General features: G+C 52.6%; 1 protein-coding gene across 2 annotated transcripts in view; it reads right to left on the bottom strand.

The window, feature by feature from the left end:
- Positions 1-402: 402 nt before the first annotated feature.
- The window catches only part of SGSM1 (small G protein signaling modulator 1), a 33,917-nt gene continuing 17,263 nt past the window's right edge, over positions 403-17,056 (bottom strand). For both annotated transcript variants that reach the window (XM_088175780.1, XM_088175781.1), the window contains exons 13-25: positions 14,702-14,840; positions 14,194-14,258; positions 13,698-13,843; positions 13,038-13,166; positions 12,516-12,698; positions 10,764-10,835; positions 9,690-10,271; positions 8,871-8,995; positions 7,681-7,763; positions 7,324-7,433; positions 6,980-7,076; positions 6,470-6,637; positions 403-6,157 (exon numbers count right to left, since the gene is read on the bottom strand). In XM_088175780.1, the coding sequence (XP_088031906.1) occupies positions 6,069-6,157; positions 6,470-6,637; positions 6,980-7,076; positions 7,324-7,433; positions 7,681-7,763; positions 8,871-8,995; positions 9,690-10,271; positions 10,764-10,835; positions 12,516-12,698; positions 13,038-13,166; positions 13,698-13,843; positions 14,194-14,258; positions 14,702-14,840 (1,988 nt within the window). In that variant the 3' untranslated portion in view covers positions 403-6,068. The remainder of the gene's footprint in view (positions 6,158-6,469; positions 6,638-6,979; positions 7,077-7,323; positions 7,434-7,680; positions 7,764-8,870; positions 8,996-9,689; positions 10,272-10,763; positions 10,836-12,515; positions 12,699-13,037; positions 13,167-13,697; positions 13,844-14,193; positions 14,259-14,701; positions 14,841-17,056) is intronic.

Genomic DNA, 17,056 nt, shown 5'->3' with positions numbered 1-17,056 from the left:
TGGCTCAGCCCATCCCCAGGGCTTTTCCTCCTCTTCAATCACTCCATTTCACCATCAGTTTGAATTCTGCACTTTAGAGGGTGGTACAACAATAGAAAGGACAGAGGTGACAGTGCCAGCAGAGCCACGGAGGTGTCACTGCCACACATCTGCCCAGAGGGACAGGGTCAGCAAAGCTGGCCAAGGGATGGGGATGGGGAAAAGCAAGGACCACGAGGGCAAGGGGGGTGCAAAATGAGCCCAGGTGACAGCAGGGCCCCCAGCACAGGGGACAATAAGCAATAAGGGACTCTGGAATCTGGGAGCAGTGTGGAAATACAGAGCATTTTGGGCACTCCCTGCTCAGGGTATCCCCATTCCTTCCCACGGACCACACAGACAGAAAGAACCACCAGGATCTGATTGATTTGAAAATACATTAACCATAGAGAATAGAGCTTTAATTTTTCTTTCTTTCTCAACAACAATAAGGAACAGTTTACATTTAAAAAAAAAACCAAAAGCATGAATAAAATAATATAAAACAGATATTGTACCACAGTGTGGAATCCAGATAATCTAAGAACATTAGCAGCACTTTGACAAATAGATTAAAAGCTGTAAGTGCTCGTTAAGTTCGAGCAACTCCCAGAGACCAAAATGGCATCCAACAGAGAAAAGCAGCAATTCTGAGTAGGGCAACAGAAAAGTCTAATGCCAGGACACCAGATACATTCAAATCCCTGTGCTGAGGGGTAATTCCATGTCCCACAGACCCCCACGATGGCTGTCACATCCTGTCACCCTGCCCAGCTCTCCAGAACACTCCTTGAACAGGGGAAGTGACAATCGTGGGTCTGAGGTTACATCCACGTTGCATTTTCAAAGCTTTTCATTAATTCTGTTTGGGAAAACAACTTCTTCCCTGGCTTCTGGGAATTACTCTCCAGAGAGAACGAATTTCTGAGAATTTAAGTCAATCTTACATAGTCACAACAATGACATTTTTAGTCTCTCGGTATCCAGGATCAGGATTTTCAATCCTTTATCATCCTTAGAAGCAAAGCCATACTCATTCCTAAAACTTCCACATATTTAAGATCTTGTGCATAGTTTAATCTTTACCATTAATTTGTTAAACAAAACAAACAAACAAACAAAAAGTAGTATTTTAAAAAGGGTAAATGTTTTTTTTTTTTTTCCCCTCAAAGTGCCCTTGCTCCTGGTCATGTCCCACTGCCAATGGCTCAGGAGCCACTGTGGAGAAGGGACCATCCCCTGCAGCCCCATCCAGGGGCTCTGCTCAGCCTCCATGTGCAAAATCCATCTATAAAAGGAAGCTGTTAAACCACTGAACAGGAATTTAAGGTGGAAGATGCTTATCACCAATCTAAAATTAAATTAGGAATTAGATCAGGTTAGACACATTAAAAGACTCCCACAGCTATTCCAGCCACGTACATTCTCCAGGAAGTTCAGGATTTGGGCAAAGTTGGGAAGGAATCTGCACACTGAGCTGTGTGAATGTGTGGCTACAGCACCAAATGGCCCCAGCCATGGCCCGTGTGGCCACCAGAGGACAGAAATGTGGCTTCACTGAGCACCACAATTGTCTAGATGCCTTAATCAGTGAAATATTGCTTATTCTGACCTTGAGTGGAAAAGCAGGAACAATCAGTGGCATTTGATCTACTTCAGCGTGCCTGAAAATGCTTTTATAGGAATTTCTGACACAGGTTCTGGTGAGTTCCAAATCTTCCATAGTGCTAGGAAGGGCTGGAACTCCATCTCTACATTGTGCTCTATCAATTTGTGCTCACACTATGGTAAAATGCTGAAGACAAGCCCAGAACTGCTCTGTACTCAGGGAAATTCCCAAACGGAATGAGAAATGAGACAGAGGTTTTGATGACATGACCATCATTTTGGTCCTACTGATCAAAGGCTCAGAGGCTCCCACTGTGCCTCTAGAGAAAAGTGATTTAGATACTGTAAGATATTTCTAAAGCAAACTTAGGGGATGAGAATCTCAAAATTGGTCCCATCTCTGCTCAGAGGCCCATTGGCTACAGTGGCTCCCAGTGCATGGGAACAACCTCAGGATAACCTGGGAAAGAGAGGGGAAATAGGCAAAGTAAAAAATAAATAAATAAAGAACAAAGAATTAGAAGAACTTCATCCCATAAACTGCTCTTGTGGAGACACAAGGCTTGTGTCTCCAGGGATTTTGGGACCCCAACCTCTTCAAGAGTTCCATCTCTCAGCCTTTTTTTTCACCTGTCAGTGACAAGGGTTGGCACCTGCAGTTCCACTGCTGGCTCACCTTGCACCACCAGGTGCATTTGGGTGAGTTAAGGGATGTTCCCCATGCCAAGGGCTGGATGAGAGCAGGACAGGGACACAGCAGGAAGTTCCCACACAAAAAAACCCTCTCAGTCTTCACAAAAAAACCTTCACAGCAGAGCCATTCAGGGACTCAACACAGCAAGAGGAAAACTCCGAGGAAAATCACACATTTAGGAACAAACACAACCTCTAAAGGGTCTGCACAGGTGACACCAAAAGACACCAGGAGCTCGTTGGGAGGTTGCATGAGCAGAAAGCTCAAATGCAGGAACAGAGTCCATTTGTCACTCCCTCAGGGGAGCACAGGGCCAGGACACAAACAGTCACACCGAGATTATCTGAGCTCAGCAGCTCAAAAATGAGACAAACCCCGAACCCCACAGCAAGGTGGGTGCTCAGGGAGGGTGTGAGGAGAGCTGAACTCAGCCCAGGGAGCCCATCCTTCCTTAGGCTCAGCTTTGGAGGGACTGGGCAGAGAACACCTGGCAGCTCATGCAAGCCTTGCTGCACCCAGGGGAGGATGCAGCAGTGTCCTCAAAAAGTGGAGTCATGGAATGGTTGGGGTTGGAAGGGAATTTAGAGATCACCCAGTTCCACTCCATTCCCAGGGTGCTCCAAGCCCCATCCAACCTGGCCTTGGACGCTTCCAGAGATCCAGGGGCAGCCACAGCATCTCTGGGCACCCTGTGCCAGGGCCTTATAGTGAAGAATTTCTTCCTAAAATCTAATCTAACCCTGCCCTCTGTCAGTTTAAGGCACAGAGCTCCAGTCCCTGTTCCCACAGAGCCAACAACAGGTTAAAATAGCCCTGGGCTGGCAGTGCCATTGTGGGGAGGATTTCAGCTGCACAGAGCTGCTGGGATGAGACATTCCTCTTCCCCAAGGGGCCAGACAAGATTACTGTATATGGCCAAGCCTGGTGACAGGGCTCTGCTGCGTGGCAAACAGGCCATCCTTGGCTGCACAGCTGGGAGAGATCCCAAGGGCCACAACTGCCCCTGTCAGAATTCCAGAACAAGGCTTTATCTCGTGGGGATCCAGCAGGGGGGCACAGCCAGGCAGGACAGGCTGAGGCCAGAGAAGACCCACAAACAGCTGCACAGCAAAACCTTTGCTTTTCAGCTTCTTAGCAGCTTTTAACCATCAAAGAGAGCCCCAGGCTCCTGGTGGGGTCTCACTGTGGGTCCCCACAAGAACAAGAATTTGCCCAGCAACATAGCTGAAACAAAGCTTTTTAATGTTATTTTTCCCTCCTTTTTCCCCCTCTCTTATCCAGTCTTAAAGTCAGAACCAAGATGAAGCCAAACTGAGGTTGTGATGGTGGCTCTGCTCTGAGATTCCTGTTGCCCCACCAGAACAACTCTCCCAGCACAGGGACAGTGACAAATTGGCACATCATGGAATAGGTGCTATAGAAACCACACAGTTCTTAGAAGCAAAAGATTTCTCACCCTCCCTCTTCAAAAAATAACCCACTTAGTTCACATATTTTCTCTCTATACTGTATATATATATTATATATAGACACAATTCTCTGGTAAACATTTACAAGATATCGTAAATAACATTGAAAATTTCTATCTCCATTTGCACAACAGCGCGCACTCACACGCCAGCACACAAGGACACACAGTCAGGTACAATCCATAAATAAATACTCTTTTTTCCCCCCCCAAAAAAAAAAAATTATTCAAAAAACACTGCTATTGAGCGGCCCAAAGACACTCTCAGTTAATACAGACAGCAAATATTGTGCAGAATTTCTTGGCTGTTTTTGTTTAAAAACCAAGGAAAGAAGCTTGAAAGGTTTAGTGTCAGCGACGTTGCTTGGTCAGGTGGTGTTTCAGGTGAGCTGTGGGTCCCTGTCCCTCAGGAAAGGGAGAACAGAGCATTTTCCTTTCCCTCTAGGACAGGTGACAGGTCTGTCCTAGAACCCTGAGGGAACAGGAGCAGCCCGGGAAGGAGGGAGGACACACGAGCTTTTCACTCTGCTTGGTGGAAAGGTGAAAGATTCTCACAGGAACTGGCAGATCTCAAGCTCTTTGTTTCCTGTGCTACTGCAGCCCAGCACCCTTTGGGCTTCAGAAAATTTCCCAGACTGTTGTAGACGTCTGTTGGGATTATGAGGATTGAAGGGTTGCCATTGCTCTGCCCCAGCCCCTTCCCCAAAGGGTTCAGGATGTGCCACTGGCCTTTTCCAGCTGTGACCTCCATGTCCCAGAATACAGAAATTGCTGATTTGCTCAGAAACAGCAAACCACTCCACTGTGCTGCTCAGACCTTCCCTGAAGCAGCAGTTTTCTCTGCTGCAGACTGACAACCACCTTTTTTCTGCCAGCAACATCTGACACGAGCCACGAGCCAACACAAACCAGCACAGACAGATGTTCCCTGGGAGGAGGAAAAGCTCCTTTCCCTCCCATGGGAGCACTCCAGCAGCAAGGCAGGAGCAGGGCCAGAGGAGAGCACACACACAGCACACATTGCACCGGGGAGGGGGGGGAACACAAATGTTTGCAGCAAAACTTGAGAGAAAGAACCCTCAGAGAGAGCTCCAGCCCAGCACTGCCCTCCCCGGCTGGGCTGGACCCTCCATCCACCCACCCCCTCTCCTTTTCTTGTATTGTTTTTACCTGAGTTGAAAAATGACTCTGAAGCCTCTGCAGGGCAGCCTGTGTGGGACACAGCAGCTGGAGAGGCACTTCATGCAGTGGGCTCCAGGCTGTGCAGGAAAAGTGGCCACACAAATGCATCTTCCCAAAGCAAAGACCACTCAGGGACCTTGGGCTATTTTCCTCTCACAGGCCTGTGGGAGAAGCCCACCAAGACCTAACTGGAGATGCTCAGTGGGTTTAGGGGACTCAATAGCCAGCCCTAGAGCTGTCAGAGGGAAAGTCAGGATAATCAGAAGCTCTGACTTGCCTCCTGAGGAGCCCTTCCCTCACAAGAGCTCAGAGGAACAACAAGGAGACCAGACTCCTACACAAGCAGCTAAAGTAAGGCAGGTAAGAAAATCTCCAGCCTGGAGTTCCCAGAGGAGGTCAGGACCAGATTTCCCAGCGTTCAGAGAACATTAGAGAGGCTGGATTTTGAAAAATAACCTCAATGCTGAATTTGGAGCTGTTCTGAAAATCCATCCAGACACGAAGCTCTTGTGTGCTCTGATATTGTAGGAACAATGTAAAAATCCCAGGGAGAAAACAGAGCCCTAAGAAAAGAAAACCCTGAAGGGGAAGCAACGCATTGAGGGACAAGATCAAAAGAGGAATTTCTGTGATCAAAGTCCCCCCCATTACTGGCAGAACCTTGTGGTGTTGCTGAGAAGCTGAGAACTGGCAGCATCCCTGTGCTGCCCAGGCTGGCAGGGCTGGCTGCCTTCCCACACCACAGGGAAGGGCTGCCCAAGGAAGCAGCTTTCCAAGGAAGCAGCTTTCCCTCTGTGCCACCAAACTCTGCTGCCCCAGCCTCTGAGCTCCACCCTGGGATGTGGCAATGCCTGGGCAGTTTTGGTGGCCAGGAAGCCACTGCCTGGTCCTGCTCGTGGCACAGGAACACACCTGGAGGGATCTTTGGTCGAGTCACTGCAGAAGGTCTGTGCTGAGCCCAGGGGACTCCCAGCTCACACAGCAGCACGTGTCCCCCCACCTGAGTCCCACAGGTGTGGCACTTGGAGAAACAGGAGAAGGGAGGAAGCATCAGAGGGGAGTCCTGGCTCTTTGGGTGCCTCATCTGCCCTGGGCCCTTCATTTGTTCTCGATCAGAGTCTGCACTTTATAGACCAGGTCCCGAGCCAGCTTCAGGATCTGTTTGGTGTTGTGGCGCTCGGCCATTTCTGCAACACAGACAGAGGGACCAGGTGAGACCTGAGCAGCTGCACCCCACAGCTCTGCTGCCCACATTCCCAACCTCCCCTCACAGGGACACCTGGCTCTGGAGAGCCATCCTTAACCAGCCCCAGGGGATGGGGAAAGCCGCAGGAAGCACAGCCCAAACCTCAGCTCCCTCCAACACATCCAGGTTGGATTCCAGCCCCACCAAATCCCTCAAAGCTCCGGGTGTTAAACATCTCCAGCCTTGCCCAGATGTGACTGTCCACAGCCTGAGCAGCTGCCCCCAACTCAGCCCAACAGAGCACGAGCTGTACCATTGAAAAACTTGATGATGTCTGTAAAATCCATGTTGTTCTCCAGGATGATGTCCCGGTACATCTCCACCAGGGCCAGGGCTATGAAGAGCACGTAGTGAGCAGAGGAGACGTGAGCAGCAGCCCAGATGGTTTCCCAGACAGCAAAGACATCATCATACACCAGCTCTGTGAGCAGAGAACCACAGTTACCACTCCACTCACCCCACCCTGACCCACAGAGCTCACAGCAGTGCTGGGGAGACACACTGGGTGCTTCCTTCCTACAGGAACCTGCTCCAGCTGGAAGCATCAGCCATCTGTAGGGAGAAATATTCTGCCTGGCAGCAGGTGACACAGGCCCCAGGACACACTCATGGAGAGGCTCAGCAGCAGCTCTGGAACAACAGGTTCTGTATCTAGACAGAACAATCAGCCAGGGAAAAGTGAAAAGGAATTAAAGTAAGTTTAAACCTGCTGAGAAGCCTGGAAGCAGGCCCTGCCCCACCCTTGGGTGGTCTCAGAACACACCTCTCTTGAAGTCCAGGAGAAACCATCGGTAGCAGAAGTAGAAATGAGTGTAATCTCCATTCTGGTGCATCAGCTCAAAGAGCTCAGAGTCCAGAATCTGTCAAGAAAAGCAAAAGGAAACTCAGGAATGCACACACATGGCACCAACAATCCCTCTGCCTACTTCCCTCCATTCCACTGCTCTCCTGCTGCAGCAGCTCCTCCCTCTCTTTCTTGGCACACACTGCTCCAGGCTGTCCTTAGAGCCCCTGCTGTCCCTCCTGCTCCCCAGCACTGAACCTCCCCTCAGCCCCTCCAGGACCTGGAGTGTGAGGAGCTGCCATCCCTGTGCCAGGAACTCTGACCTGGATCAGCGACCTCATGTTGGCAAAGTGGGTGTCCATGGCTCCTCCGTGGGGGAAGTTCTGGTTCATCCTCTTCATCAGCTCAGTGAAGCAGCTGAAAGCCAGAGCCTCTGTGCAGGGACGAGAGACATCACTGCTGCTGCAGGGGCACTGCTGCTCCTGCAGCAGCAATGTCCCTCCAAAAAGTTCACCCTAGCCCCAGGGTGGGCTCCTAGGAGCCAGGCAGCATCACAGACAAACAGGATCCTGCTCCACACCTCCAGGCACTCCACTGCAAAGGGCCACCACCCACCTGGCACATGCCCCCACAGATCCCCACACAGGGACAGGGGAAGCAGAGCAGAGCCACCCACTCACCATCATCCAGGATGACCAGGAGAGGGGCCAGCAGGTCACACATCCCCTGCACGTAGCCAATCTCAATGTGCTGCCAGATGTAGCTGTGTGAGAGAGCAGAAGAGGTGACCTGGGACCTGAGTGCCACCACCTGACACCTCATTGCCCACGCCCTGTCTCCCTCCCCAGGAAAATCACAGCTGTTCATTCTGTTATCCCTGTGCTGCAAGTGATTAAATTCTTGTGATGCCTCCCAGGTAAGGCACGCATGGCACAATCCTGGATCAACACCCTGCCATGGCCACATCCAGGGTCAGCAGGGCTGGGGCTGTGCCATGGCAATTGAAAAATTGAAAAATCAGAGCAGGGAAAAGCAAAATGGGAAAGCACAACACAGTGGGGTCATTGGTTAAAGGGCAGACACTGACAGAATTTGTTCATCTCTCATTCTCACCCTTCTCCCCCCATTCATCCCCTTGGTTCTCTCTGCAGACACTGCCTGCCTCGCCTTCCCATTCCCAGTGTCCCAGGAAGCACCCAGCCCTGCAGGGATATCTTCCCTTATTTGGTAGCAAGGCAAAATGTGTTCAGAGAGGACTCAAATCTGCTGCTGGCACAAGGGAAGGATCTTTTCCATCCTGCCCACTGGTTTTCCAAAATGTGCTGTGCTGAAGGTCTAATCTCAGCAGAGATCTCCAGCTCTGGCTGTCGGCTGAAGTGACAGCACTGATGGAACTGCAGCTTCTCCTCATGTTTGCAAGATGAGTAATAATATTTTATCCTTCACTGCCTGTGAAGCAGCAGCTGAGCTGGAGCTGGTCTGAGTCTGTGAGTGTCACTAGGCAAGCTCTGAGTCACAAGGACTCAGAAATGTACCCAGGTCTGGCTCTCTCCTGGGATTTTGGGCAGGCACAAACCATTCTGGTGCTTCAGGCACTTTCTCATTAGCACTACAGCTCAGTGGGCTGACCCTCATTAAAACACTTTCCAGGCATGCCCCAGGAAGCAGGCGGGCTGCACTGGGAGCCTCTGCCTTGGCCAAAACCCCAGGACACAGCAGGGATGGGGAAGGACACCTCGGTCTGGGAACCGCCGCATCCTTGGAGCTGGGACGATGAGGGGAGGACAACGAGGAGCAAAACTCCATAACCACAGCAAAGTTTGAGCTCCAGGCTGCAGGTGAATCCCAGGAAGCCCCTCGCAGCCCCCACCTGCACATGACATTGCGGAGCTTCTCCAGGTTGGCAGGAGTGAAGTACCAGTAGTTGCGGTCACAGCGCTGCACGTCCTTCTCAATGCGGTGCAGGTTCACCGTGTACATGTCCAGCAGCTCTGGCTGCCCAAAACAAGAGCAGAGTTGATTTGTTTCCCAGTAAAAAGCAGGGAGAGAGTCATAAGGGCAGTGGAGCAATGGGGCAGAGTTTGGGTGGAAGGTGGGAGCCCCTCTATGCCCAACTACAGCCCCTCCACTCAGCCCCAGGGAGGCACATCTGGAGTGTTGCACTCAGTTCTGGGCTCCACAGCTCAAGAAAGACAAGGAGCTGCCAGAGAGGGTCCAGCAGAGGCCAGAGAGATTATTTGGAGTCTGAAATATCTCTGTGATGAGGAGAGGCTGTGGGAGCTGGGCCTGGTCAGTCTGGAGAAGACTGAGAGGAAATCTTCTCAATCCATACAAAACATCTCAAATTGTGTGCCAAGAGGACAGTGCCAGAGTCTTTACATTGGTGCTGAGTGACAGGACAAGGAGCAATGGCCATAAACTGAAACACAACTTGCACCTCAACACGAGGAAAAACTTCCCATGCAGGGTGGCAAAGCCCTGGAACAGCTGCCCAGGGAGAGAACGGAATCTCCCTCTCTGGACACATCCCAAACCCACCTGGACACGTTCCTGTGTCACCTACTCCAGCTGACCCTCCCTTGGCAAGGGGGTTGGACTGGATAATGTCCAGAGAGCCCTTCCCACCCCAGCTGTTCTGGGGTTCTGTGAGGGAGCCAGGAAGGAACCCCCCGGCCAGGTCTGTACTTACAGAGTAGGTGACACCCGTGGAGGAGAGAGCAGCTGGTTCAGTGCTGGTCAGATCAGTGACAGTCAGAGAGTCCAGCTGTGGGTACAGACTCTCCATCTCTGGCTCCTCAGAGAGGTTGTCCTCGCTCTCCACCAGGCTCTGCTTCTCAGCCTGGCTGTCTGCCCAGCTCTCCACCACAGTCAGGGCCACAGTGTCACTGTCACGCAGCAGCCCCGCCGAGCCCTCACCCATGGGGACAAAGTCCACGCTTCCACCAGGGGGAAATTCGCCTTCCAGGCTGTCTTGGCCTTGCAGCTTCTCCTGCTGGACACCATCTGTGTCTGGTGGGGCAGGCACATCAGACCCTGCAGCCTTTCCCTGGGAGCTGGAGGAGGATTTGGTGGTTTCCAGGGCGCTGTCCTCGTTGCTGAAGCTGCGCTCTGAGAAGCCTGATGTGATGGAGAAGTTTTGGGAAGAGGGGTGTCCAGAATCAGGGGAACACGTGCCATTGGGGACTGTCCCATTGGGGATCTTGCTTTGTTTGCCATCTTCCATCTGAGAATCTACTTCAGTCTGTTCCACCTCATCCACAGATTCAAACACCTGCAAAGTGGGAAGACATCCCAGTTAGGAACACGGGTACTACATCCCTAGGAGCTGTGTACTCATAGTGCCCACGTTCCCAGCAGTGGAGAGGGAGGAAAATCCCCCTTTGACTCCTTCTCCCTGGATCTGAGTCAGTGCTTGGTCATTTGCACAACTCCAAGCCCACAAATCCCTGCTCTGAGGGACTATGCTTTGCTTGGCATTATATACCAGGCAGAAATTTCAAGAGGTGCTAAACACCTGGGCATGAACAGAGGGAGCAGCCAGGAGCCTTCAGGTGTGAGGCCACGGGGCAGAGCTGGCAGGTGAACATTGAACACCACAAGCACAGCACAGTTCTGACATTAGCAGCTCCAAAGCAGGTTGGGAACTCATTTACCTCTTCCAACACTGGTTCTGTTTGCCAGAAATCATTGTGGTTGTGGAGAAGGGTCAGCCCAAGCCCAGGCAGAGCCGTGGGGACAAAGAATGAAGGGACAAGGTGCTCACCTGGGTGCTGGAGCTGGAGTCACTCTGCAGCCGGGCGTGGTTCTGCCGGCCAGAGCTGCAGCTCTGCGAGGACTGGAGGGGACAGCAAAAAGGGCAGTGAGAAAGAAAAGAAAAAGGGTCAGGGCGAGGGAACTCAAGCAAAGGTGGCACTTCTACAGGTGAAGAACAAGCAGAAAATGGATCCAGTAGGTATGTGACCCATGGAGGACATTCCTGTCACATCAATGCTGCTGTGTCACCCAGCGCTGTGCCCTGCCTCAGCCCCTGACACTGCTGGGAAGGTGACAAAGACAAAGCCCCAGGTCAGTGCACTTGCTCAAGTGCTGTGTGCTGGGTCTGCAGGAGCTGCTTTCCTCTGCACAGAGGTCACGCTGCCTCCTTGGACTGCAAATTTCTACAAATCTCTGTCCTAATTTGGCAGCAATGCAGCTCAGCCCAGCTCAGTTTACATAAACGATGAAGTCAGGCTATAAAACAGTCCCTCCAAGCATATTCATGCTTTTTTTCCTTTTCTTCAAGGACAAATATTGATGTTTTAAGCCAGACTCGGTGGAAGCAGCTCCTCTCAAAGTCACGAGCACCCTGTTCTGGCTTCCAGCTGAAGCACAGAGAGAAGGGCTGGGCTTTGCAGGCACCAGCTCCAGGTTCAGCTCCATGGGGTCCCTCTGAGCAACCAGCCCTCAATGAGAGCAACTCCTCCCCATTAACTGAGCAGACGTGCAGAGCATGGCCATAATGCCACACACAAACCATAGGATTTTAAGAAAATACAGCACATTCAGAACAGCACTTGTCCCCACCCTTGTATTGTGGGTGTTTGCTGGGCAGGGCTCTGGTGGGGAGAGGAAGGGCGACAGTTTTCCTCCATTACCATGGGAGCACTTAAAACAGGAAATTTCAGGTTGAGAATGGGAAAAGGGGGGAACTTTGCATGCGTTCACTCTGCCAGCTCCCTTCCCAGTGCCTGTTCCCAAAAGAGGCACACGTGGGTACAAAGGAAGAGCCACGGTGGAGATGCTGAGGGGATGGGAATGATTCCCAGGGCTTCAGCCAACAGAGCAGCGCCTCTGCTCACCCTGAGAGCTGCATCATCCAGTTCCACCCTGCCCTGGCTCAGACCTGCCTTCCTTGCTTCTCTCCCTCTCTGGGCACACACGTAGCCTGCAGGACTGGGGCTGAGCTCATCTCTTTCCCAAAGCACCCACACAAAGTTCCCAGAGGGAAGCAGATCAAGTCTCCAGTGCTCCCCTCACCTCTGGGCCAGCAGCCTGAGGTCAGGGAATGCTCTGCCATGCTGGGCTCTTCTCCTCCAAGGACAAAACCCTCATGGAAACACTCCCTGGACTCTGTTCCCAGGACTGCCTTTCCTTTCACAGGCTTTTCCCTCCACACCCTTTGGTTTGGGCTGTGGATCTCATTCCTCACTGCATTGCCAGTCCCAAGGTGCCGGGTGTCTCCATGGATGACACAGTGTACCGAGGGTGTGCTGAGGCTTCTTCCATGCTGCAAAATGCAGGAAACCCCGCTTCACAGCCCCTTAGTGCCAGCAACTGCTCTTCCTCCTCACCCCTACTTCAAACCATCTTCCATGGGGCTAATCCTGACGTGCCCCAGGCACATCAGACAACGAATACCTCACTTCCACAGAGCACAGTGAGAAACAAAGACACGCAGGTGGGCACAGACCAGGGGAGGAGGGTGGGCAGGACCCGTGCCTCCACCCCACACTGCCCAATCTCCCCATGCCCTCACCTCGTTGCTGATGGTGGAGTCCCTGTGCATCATCCTCTGGATGTGGGAGTCCAGGCTGGCCCCCGAGGAGCACTTGGCCAGGGCTGCAGCGTGGGACTCCTTCTCGCGCTGCCGGACGATGGCCTCGCAGCCCAGCCACTCTGCCATCGTGTGCTCGTAGCACGCCCGGGTCTGCTCGTCAGCCTGGGACACGGAGGGGACACACAGGGGCTGGGAATGGCTGTCCCTGCACAGCCCCGAACCTGTTCACATGTGTGTGAACTGTGGCACCCTTACAAAACGTGCCCAAAATTTGGATGGAAAAGCGCCCGTCCATCTCGTCCCTGCCCTCCCAAGGTGCACAGGGCACTGAGCATGAGGAGCTGCACAAGCTTGGTGCTACCAATTCCTGCTGACCCCACTCCTACAGCCCAGTCCTGAGTGGACATGAGGGCTCACAGGGTGGGCTCTGCTCAGACCCTTCCCCTGGGCAGCACCAGGACACACAGCAGGATGCTGAGCTGGCAGCACACCCTCACCAACCTCCTTCCTCTCTGCCTCCGTCATCCCAAACTGGTAATGGCCCAGCAGGAAGGGCCACACAGCCTTCCTGATCTCGTGCTGGATGCCACCGTAGTAGATCAGCCTCAGCAGCTCCTGGTCCTCGTAACTCTGTGGGAAGAGCCTGGGTCAGGGCACAGACACAGCTGCCACATTGGATGTGTGGGTGTCCCCAGCCTGGCTGTGCCACCCTTTAGCACCCAGAGCACTCCCAGACCCCACCCAAGCCCAGCCCTGCTGCCCATCTGCTGCAGATGATCCCTCAGAACCCTGCCTGGGCTTAAGTAGAGCCAGAGGCTGCTGTGAGTGAACATTTTGGCTCTCCACACCAAAGAGTGGCCCACTAAAGTCACTGAGGGCCACTGCTGTGCCTCTGACGTGGCAGTACATCAGGACAGCAGTAGCTGGGTGACAGACACTGCTGCAGGCAGGCTCTGAGCAGGAGCTCTTTAACAAGAGCAGTGCTCACTCCTCAGCTCTCACATGCCAAGGATTAGGAGCCTCGGGCTCTGTGCAGCCTGGCTGACTTTGCTGCTTGAGGAACTTCTTGGCATGTTCCACCACCTGCCCATGCTACACCCACTTCAGTGACACTGCCCTGGGCTCCCTGATCCCTGCAGTGTCCCCAGGGCATGGCCCTACCGAGCTATCCTGCAGGTATCTGTGCCAGATGTCCACGGTGAGCCCCGCGCTGGCGCTGCAGGGCACGTCGGGGGACACGATGTTGTGGTTCACCAGCGCTGACAGGTGAGTTCTCACCGTGGACAGGTGTCTGCAATAGGCCAGCCCTGCAGCAGGAACAGCACACCCTCAGCTGTGCAGCTCCAGGGAACACGAGGGTGAAGAGCAGGAGGAAGCTCAGGTGAGGCTGGGTCCTAAGGGAGAGCCTCTGCAGCCACTCCCAGCCCTCGGAGCAGGGAATCCACAGGGACAGGTCCCTGGTCTTGTAGCCCCAGTGCTGCTGCTCATGGGGCTCAAGGCTCCAGCTGTTTGCTCCCCACCCTGAGCATGTGCAGCAGGCTGGTCCCAGCTCCCCTGGCCACTGCCAGGTGCCCCAGCACCACTCCCAGCCCAGGACCTCATCCCTTATCCCATCCCATCCACATCCCAAAGCAGCAGCAGGGTGACAAGTACTCACATCCATAGAAAGCCCGGGACAGGATCTGGTACTTCATGTTGTCACACAGCAGCTTCAGGGGAGCTCTGCCAACAAAAACACCGAGGATGTTTATAACACTCAGGCTGTGCACCACTTCTAAGAGTGTGCACAGCAACCACAGCAAGTAAACTAATACAATTCTGAATGGAAGTGAAAAAACCCTGACCAAATTATCCATAAACATCAGAATAAAGAAACATCAGAGGGTCAAAAAGGTACTAAAACCTAAATGGAATTTCTAATTAGCCTCACAGGATGTGAGGGGAGAAAATGCTCCTGTGCATCCCCTCAAAGCCTGGCTTTGATCCCAGGGATCCAGCTTTGCCTGAACAGATTCACCAGGGATGCTCTCCAGGTTCAGAGCAGCAATTCCAGCTGCCAGGCCATGGAGATGCAGGGACAAGCCTCACCTCAGTGACATCCCCTGACCCTGCCATGGCTCCTGGGCACTGAGCCCTGGCTCTGCTGTGCCCCTGTGCCCTCGTACCTCTCGTGGCTGCAGCCATTGGCCGGGCCCCCGTCGGAGGAGCCGCTCTGGGAGCAGGAGGAGCAGGAGGATTTGCGGGTGCTGGGCTGCCACATGGGGGGCAGGACAGCCCCTGGAGGGTCCATCAGGTCCTGGGGCACTGCAGGAGGGCAGAGAGGAGCATCAGCTACAGCCTGGCACTGGTCTGGAGTCAGGGAGCTACAGGAGCCCAGCAGAGACAGAGCTTTCATTGGCAAATGCAGCATCCCACTCCTCACAAGGAGGCTCCAGCAACCAAGCAGGACCCACCACAGGGAATCACTGGTGAGCTCAGGAGAAAGGAAACCAAGAGCACTGATGAGAGAGAACCATCACTAATTAACCAGCTAATGCAGAGAGTTGATCTTAAACTGCTTCGTGTTGACCAAGGCAGAAACCCAGCACCCAACACAGAGGCTGCAGAGAGAAAACAGGATTGAAATCAGCTGCTGCCCCAGGAAGAGTGGATTACTGGAAGGGAAAAGGTCCATCCCTCAAAAGATCCCATCCAAAGTTCAGGGAAAGAAGGGAGCATCCAAATCACAAGACAGGAGATGAAGACTTGGATGAAGAGGAACAGCAGGAGCTCTGCATGTTGTCACTTGTTAATCCCTGCTTAAACTCAAAGTGCTACTGCAAAGGCCTCAGGTAGCACCCACACATAGCCCAGCCCATGAGGAATAATCCTTTTTGCTCCTCATTAGAAATTAAATTGTGGTAGAAATTTCATCTTCTGGCTGGGCAAAGGTGTCCTCGCTCTCTCTTGGTCTCACTGGCTCTCCCTGCTTGTGATAAGGAATAAATGATAGGAAAAATATTGAATTATTCCCACAAAAGTCCCTTCCCTGATGGTCAGTGACAGTCAGTGGTGACAGGGACAGCTCTGCAGGACCTCTCAAGTGACAACACAGGTGAGCTGAGCACCAGACCCAACCAACAGCTCATTACTCTGATGCCAAGAGGTGGCCAGAGCAGCACGGAGAGCTCGGGATGTGCCAGGGAGACTCAGACACCACTTAGGGATCACCACCATCCTGCTTCCAGCTGGAATCTTCAGGATCTTCCCTCTCCCAGCAGTCACAGGTGCAATGAATGGGTGAAAAGCACCATTAATGGCAACTAGAGACACAGAGAGAGGAAAAAGGCACCAATGAAAGGGATGAAAAGAAGAATCTGTGGAGAAGAGAGAATGATGCAGTTCCACCCCTGGCTGGGGAGGTGCACAGGGACAGCACAGGCTGTGATGATGCCAGCTGAGGAGATGGCAGCAATTCATTTCCCAGAAAATGTGGCCCCCAGCATGGAATTTTAAGGGGTAGATCAAAAGGCAGAAAGGCACATCTCTGTCTGCTGCTTTAGCTTCAATCAGGTTTTTATCTGACTCACTGAGTTGTGTTAGTCAGCTGAAGGCAGGGAGAACCAAGTATAATCTCAAGTGACGTTATGGAGGAGTCACAGCGGATGCAATTCTCCCTCATAGCCTCCAAAATGTAGGAAAAAGGTTTCCATTAGATTTCAGAGTTTTTTTTTAAAAAACTCTACACAAGTCTTCTACCTAAAACTCAAACTTCTACCCAAAACTCATGCTTTCCTCCTTATAAAGTCACCTATGACGTCCCCAGAGGTCAGAAAACAGTTCTTGGCATCTCACAGAAGAGTGAGGACAAATATACAAACATTTCAGCCAGGTTCAGATCATTCACCACCAGACATTAAGAGGCATTTCTGGTTTGGAGAATCCAGCACCATCCCCTCCCTCGAGTCAAGGACTGAAGACAGGTGGGTGCAGCCTGGCAGCACCCAGAGATGGGTGCTGTGACCTCCCCTTTGTGCTGCAGGAGCCACACTGAAGGAACATCACTGGATTTAGTGCAGCCTGGGGGCAGCAAGAGAAGAGTCAGCCCTGGGGGCTTGTGATGGTAGAAGGTGGCCCCCAAGTGACCAAAGTCAATTTTTTGGACTGAAATTAAGAGGGTTTTTCCTGACCATTAATGCTGTTGTGCAGCTGCAGAAACAAAGGACTCGGTAGCAACTGGAAGTTAAAACAAACAAAAAAAAAAACCCCACCAACATAGAATCATGGAATGATTTGGGTTGGAAGGGAATTTAGAGATTATTCCATTCCACACCCTGCCACGGGCAGGGACACCTTTCATGACCCCAGGTTGCTCCAAGCCCCATCCAACCTGGCCTTGGACCCTCCCAGGGATGGGGCAGCCACAGCTGCTCTGTGCCAGGTTCTCCCACCCTCCCAGCGAGGAATGGTGACATTTAAGATCAGGCAGCACTGGCACAACCAGAGCCCCTCCCCTGGAACCATCTCCTGGTTTGCCCCAT

The sequence above is a fragment of the Sturnus vulgaris genome, chromosome 19 (assembly GCF_052056855.1).
Source record: "Sturnus vulgaris isolate bStuVul1 chromosome 19, bStuVul1.hap1, whole genome shotgun sequence".
In the NCBI taxonomy this organism is placed as follows: domain Eukaryota; kingdom Metazoa; phylum Chordata; class Aves; order Passeriformes; family Sturnidae; genus Sturnus; species Sturnus vulgaris.
Note: the sequence above shows the minus strand (reverse complement) of the source record. Positions and strands in the feature narration are given on the sequence as shown.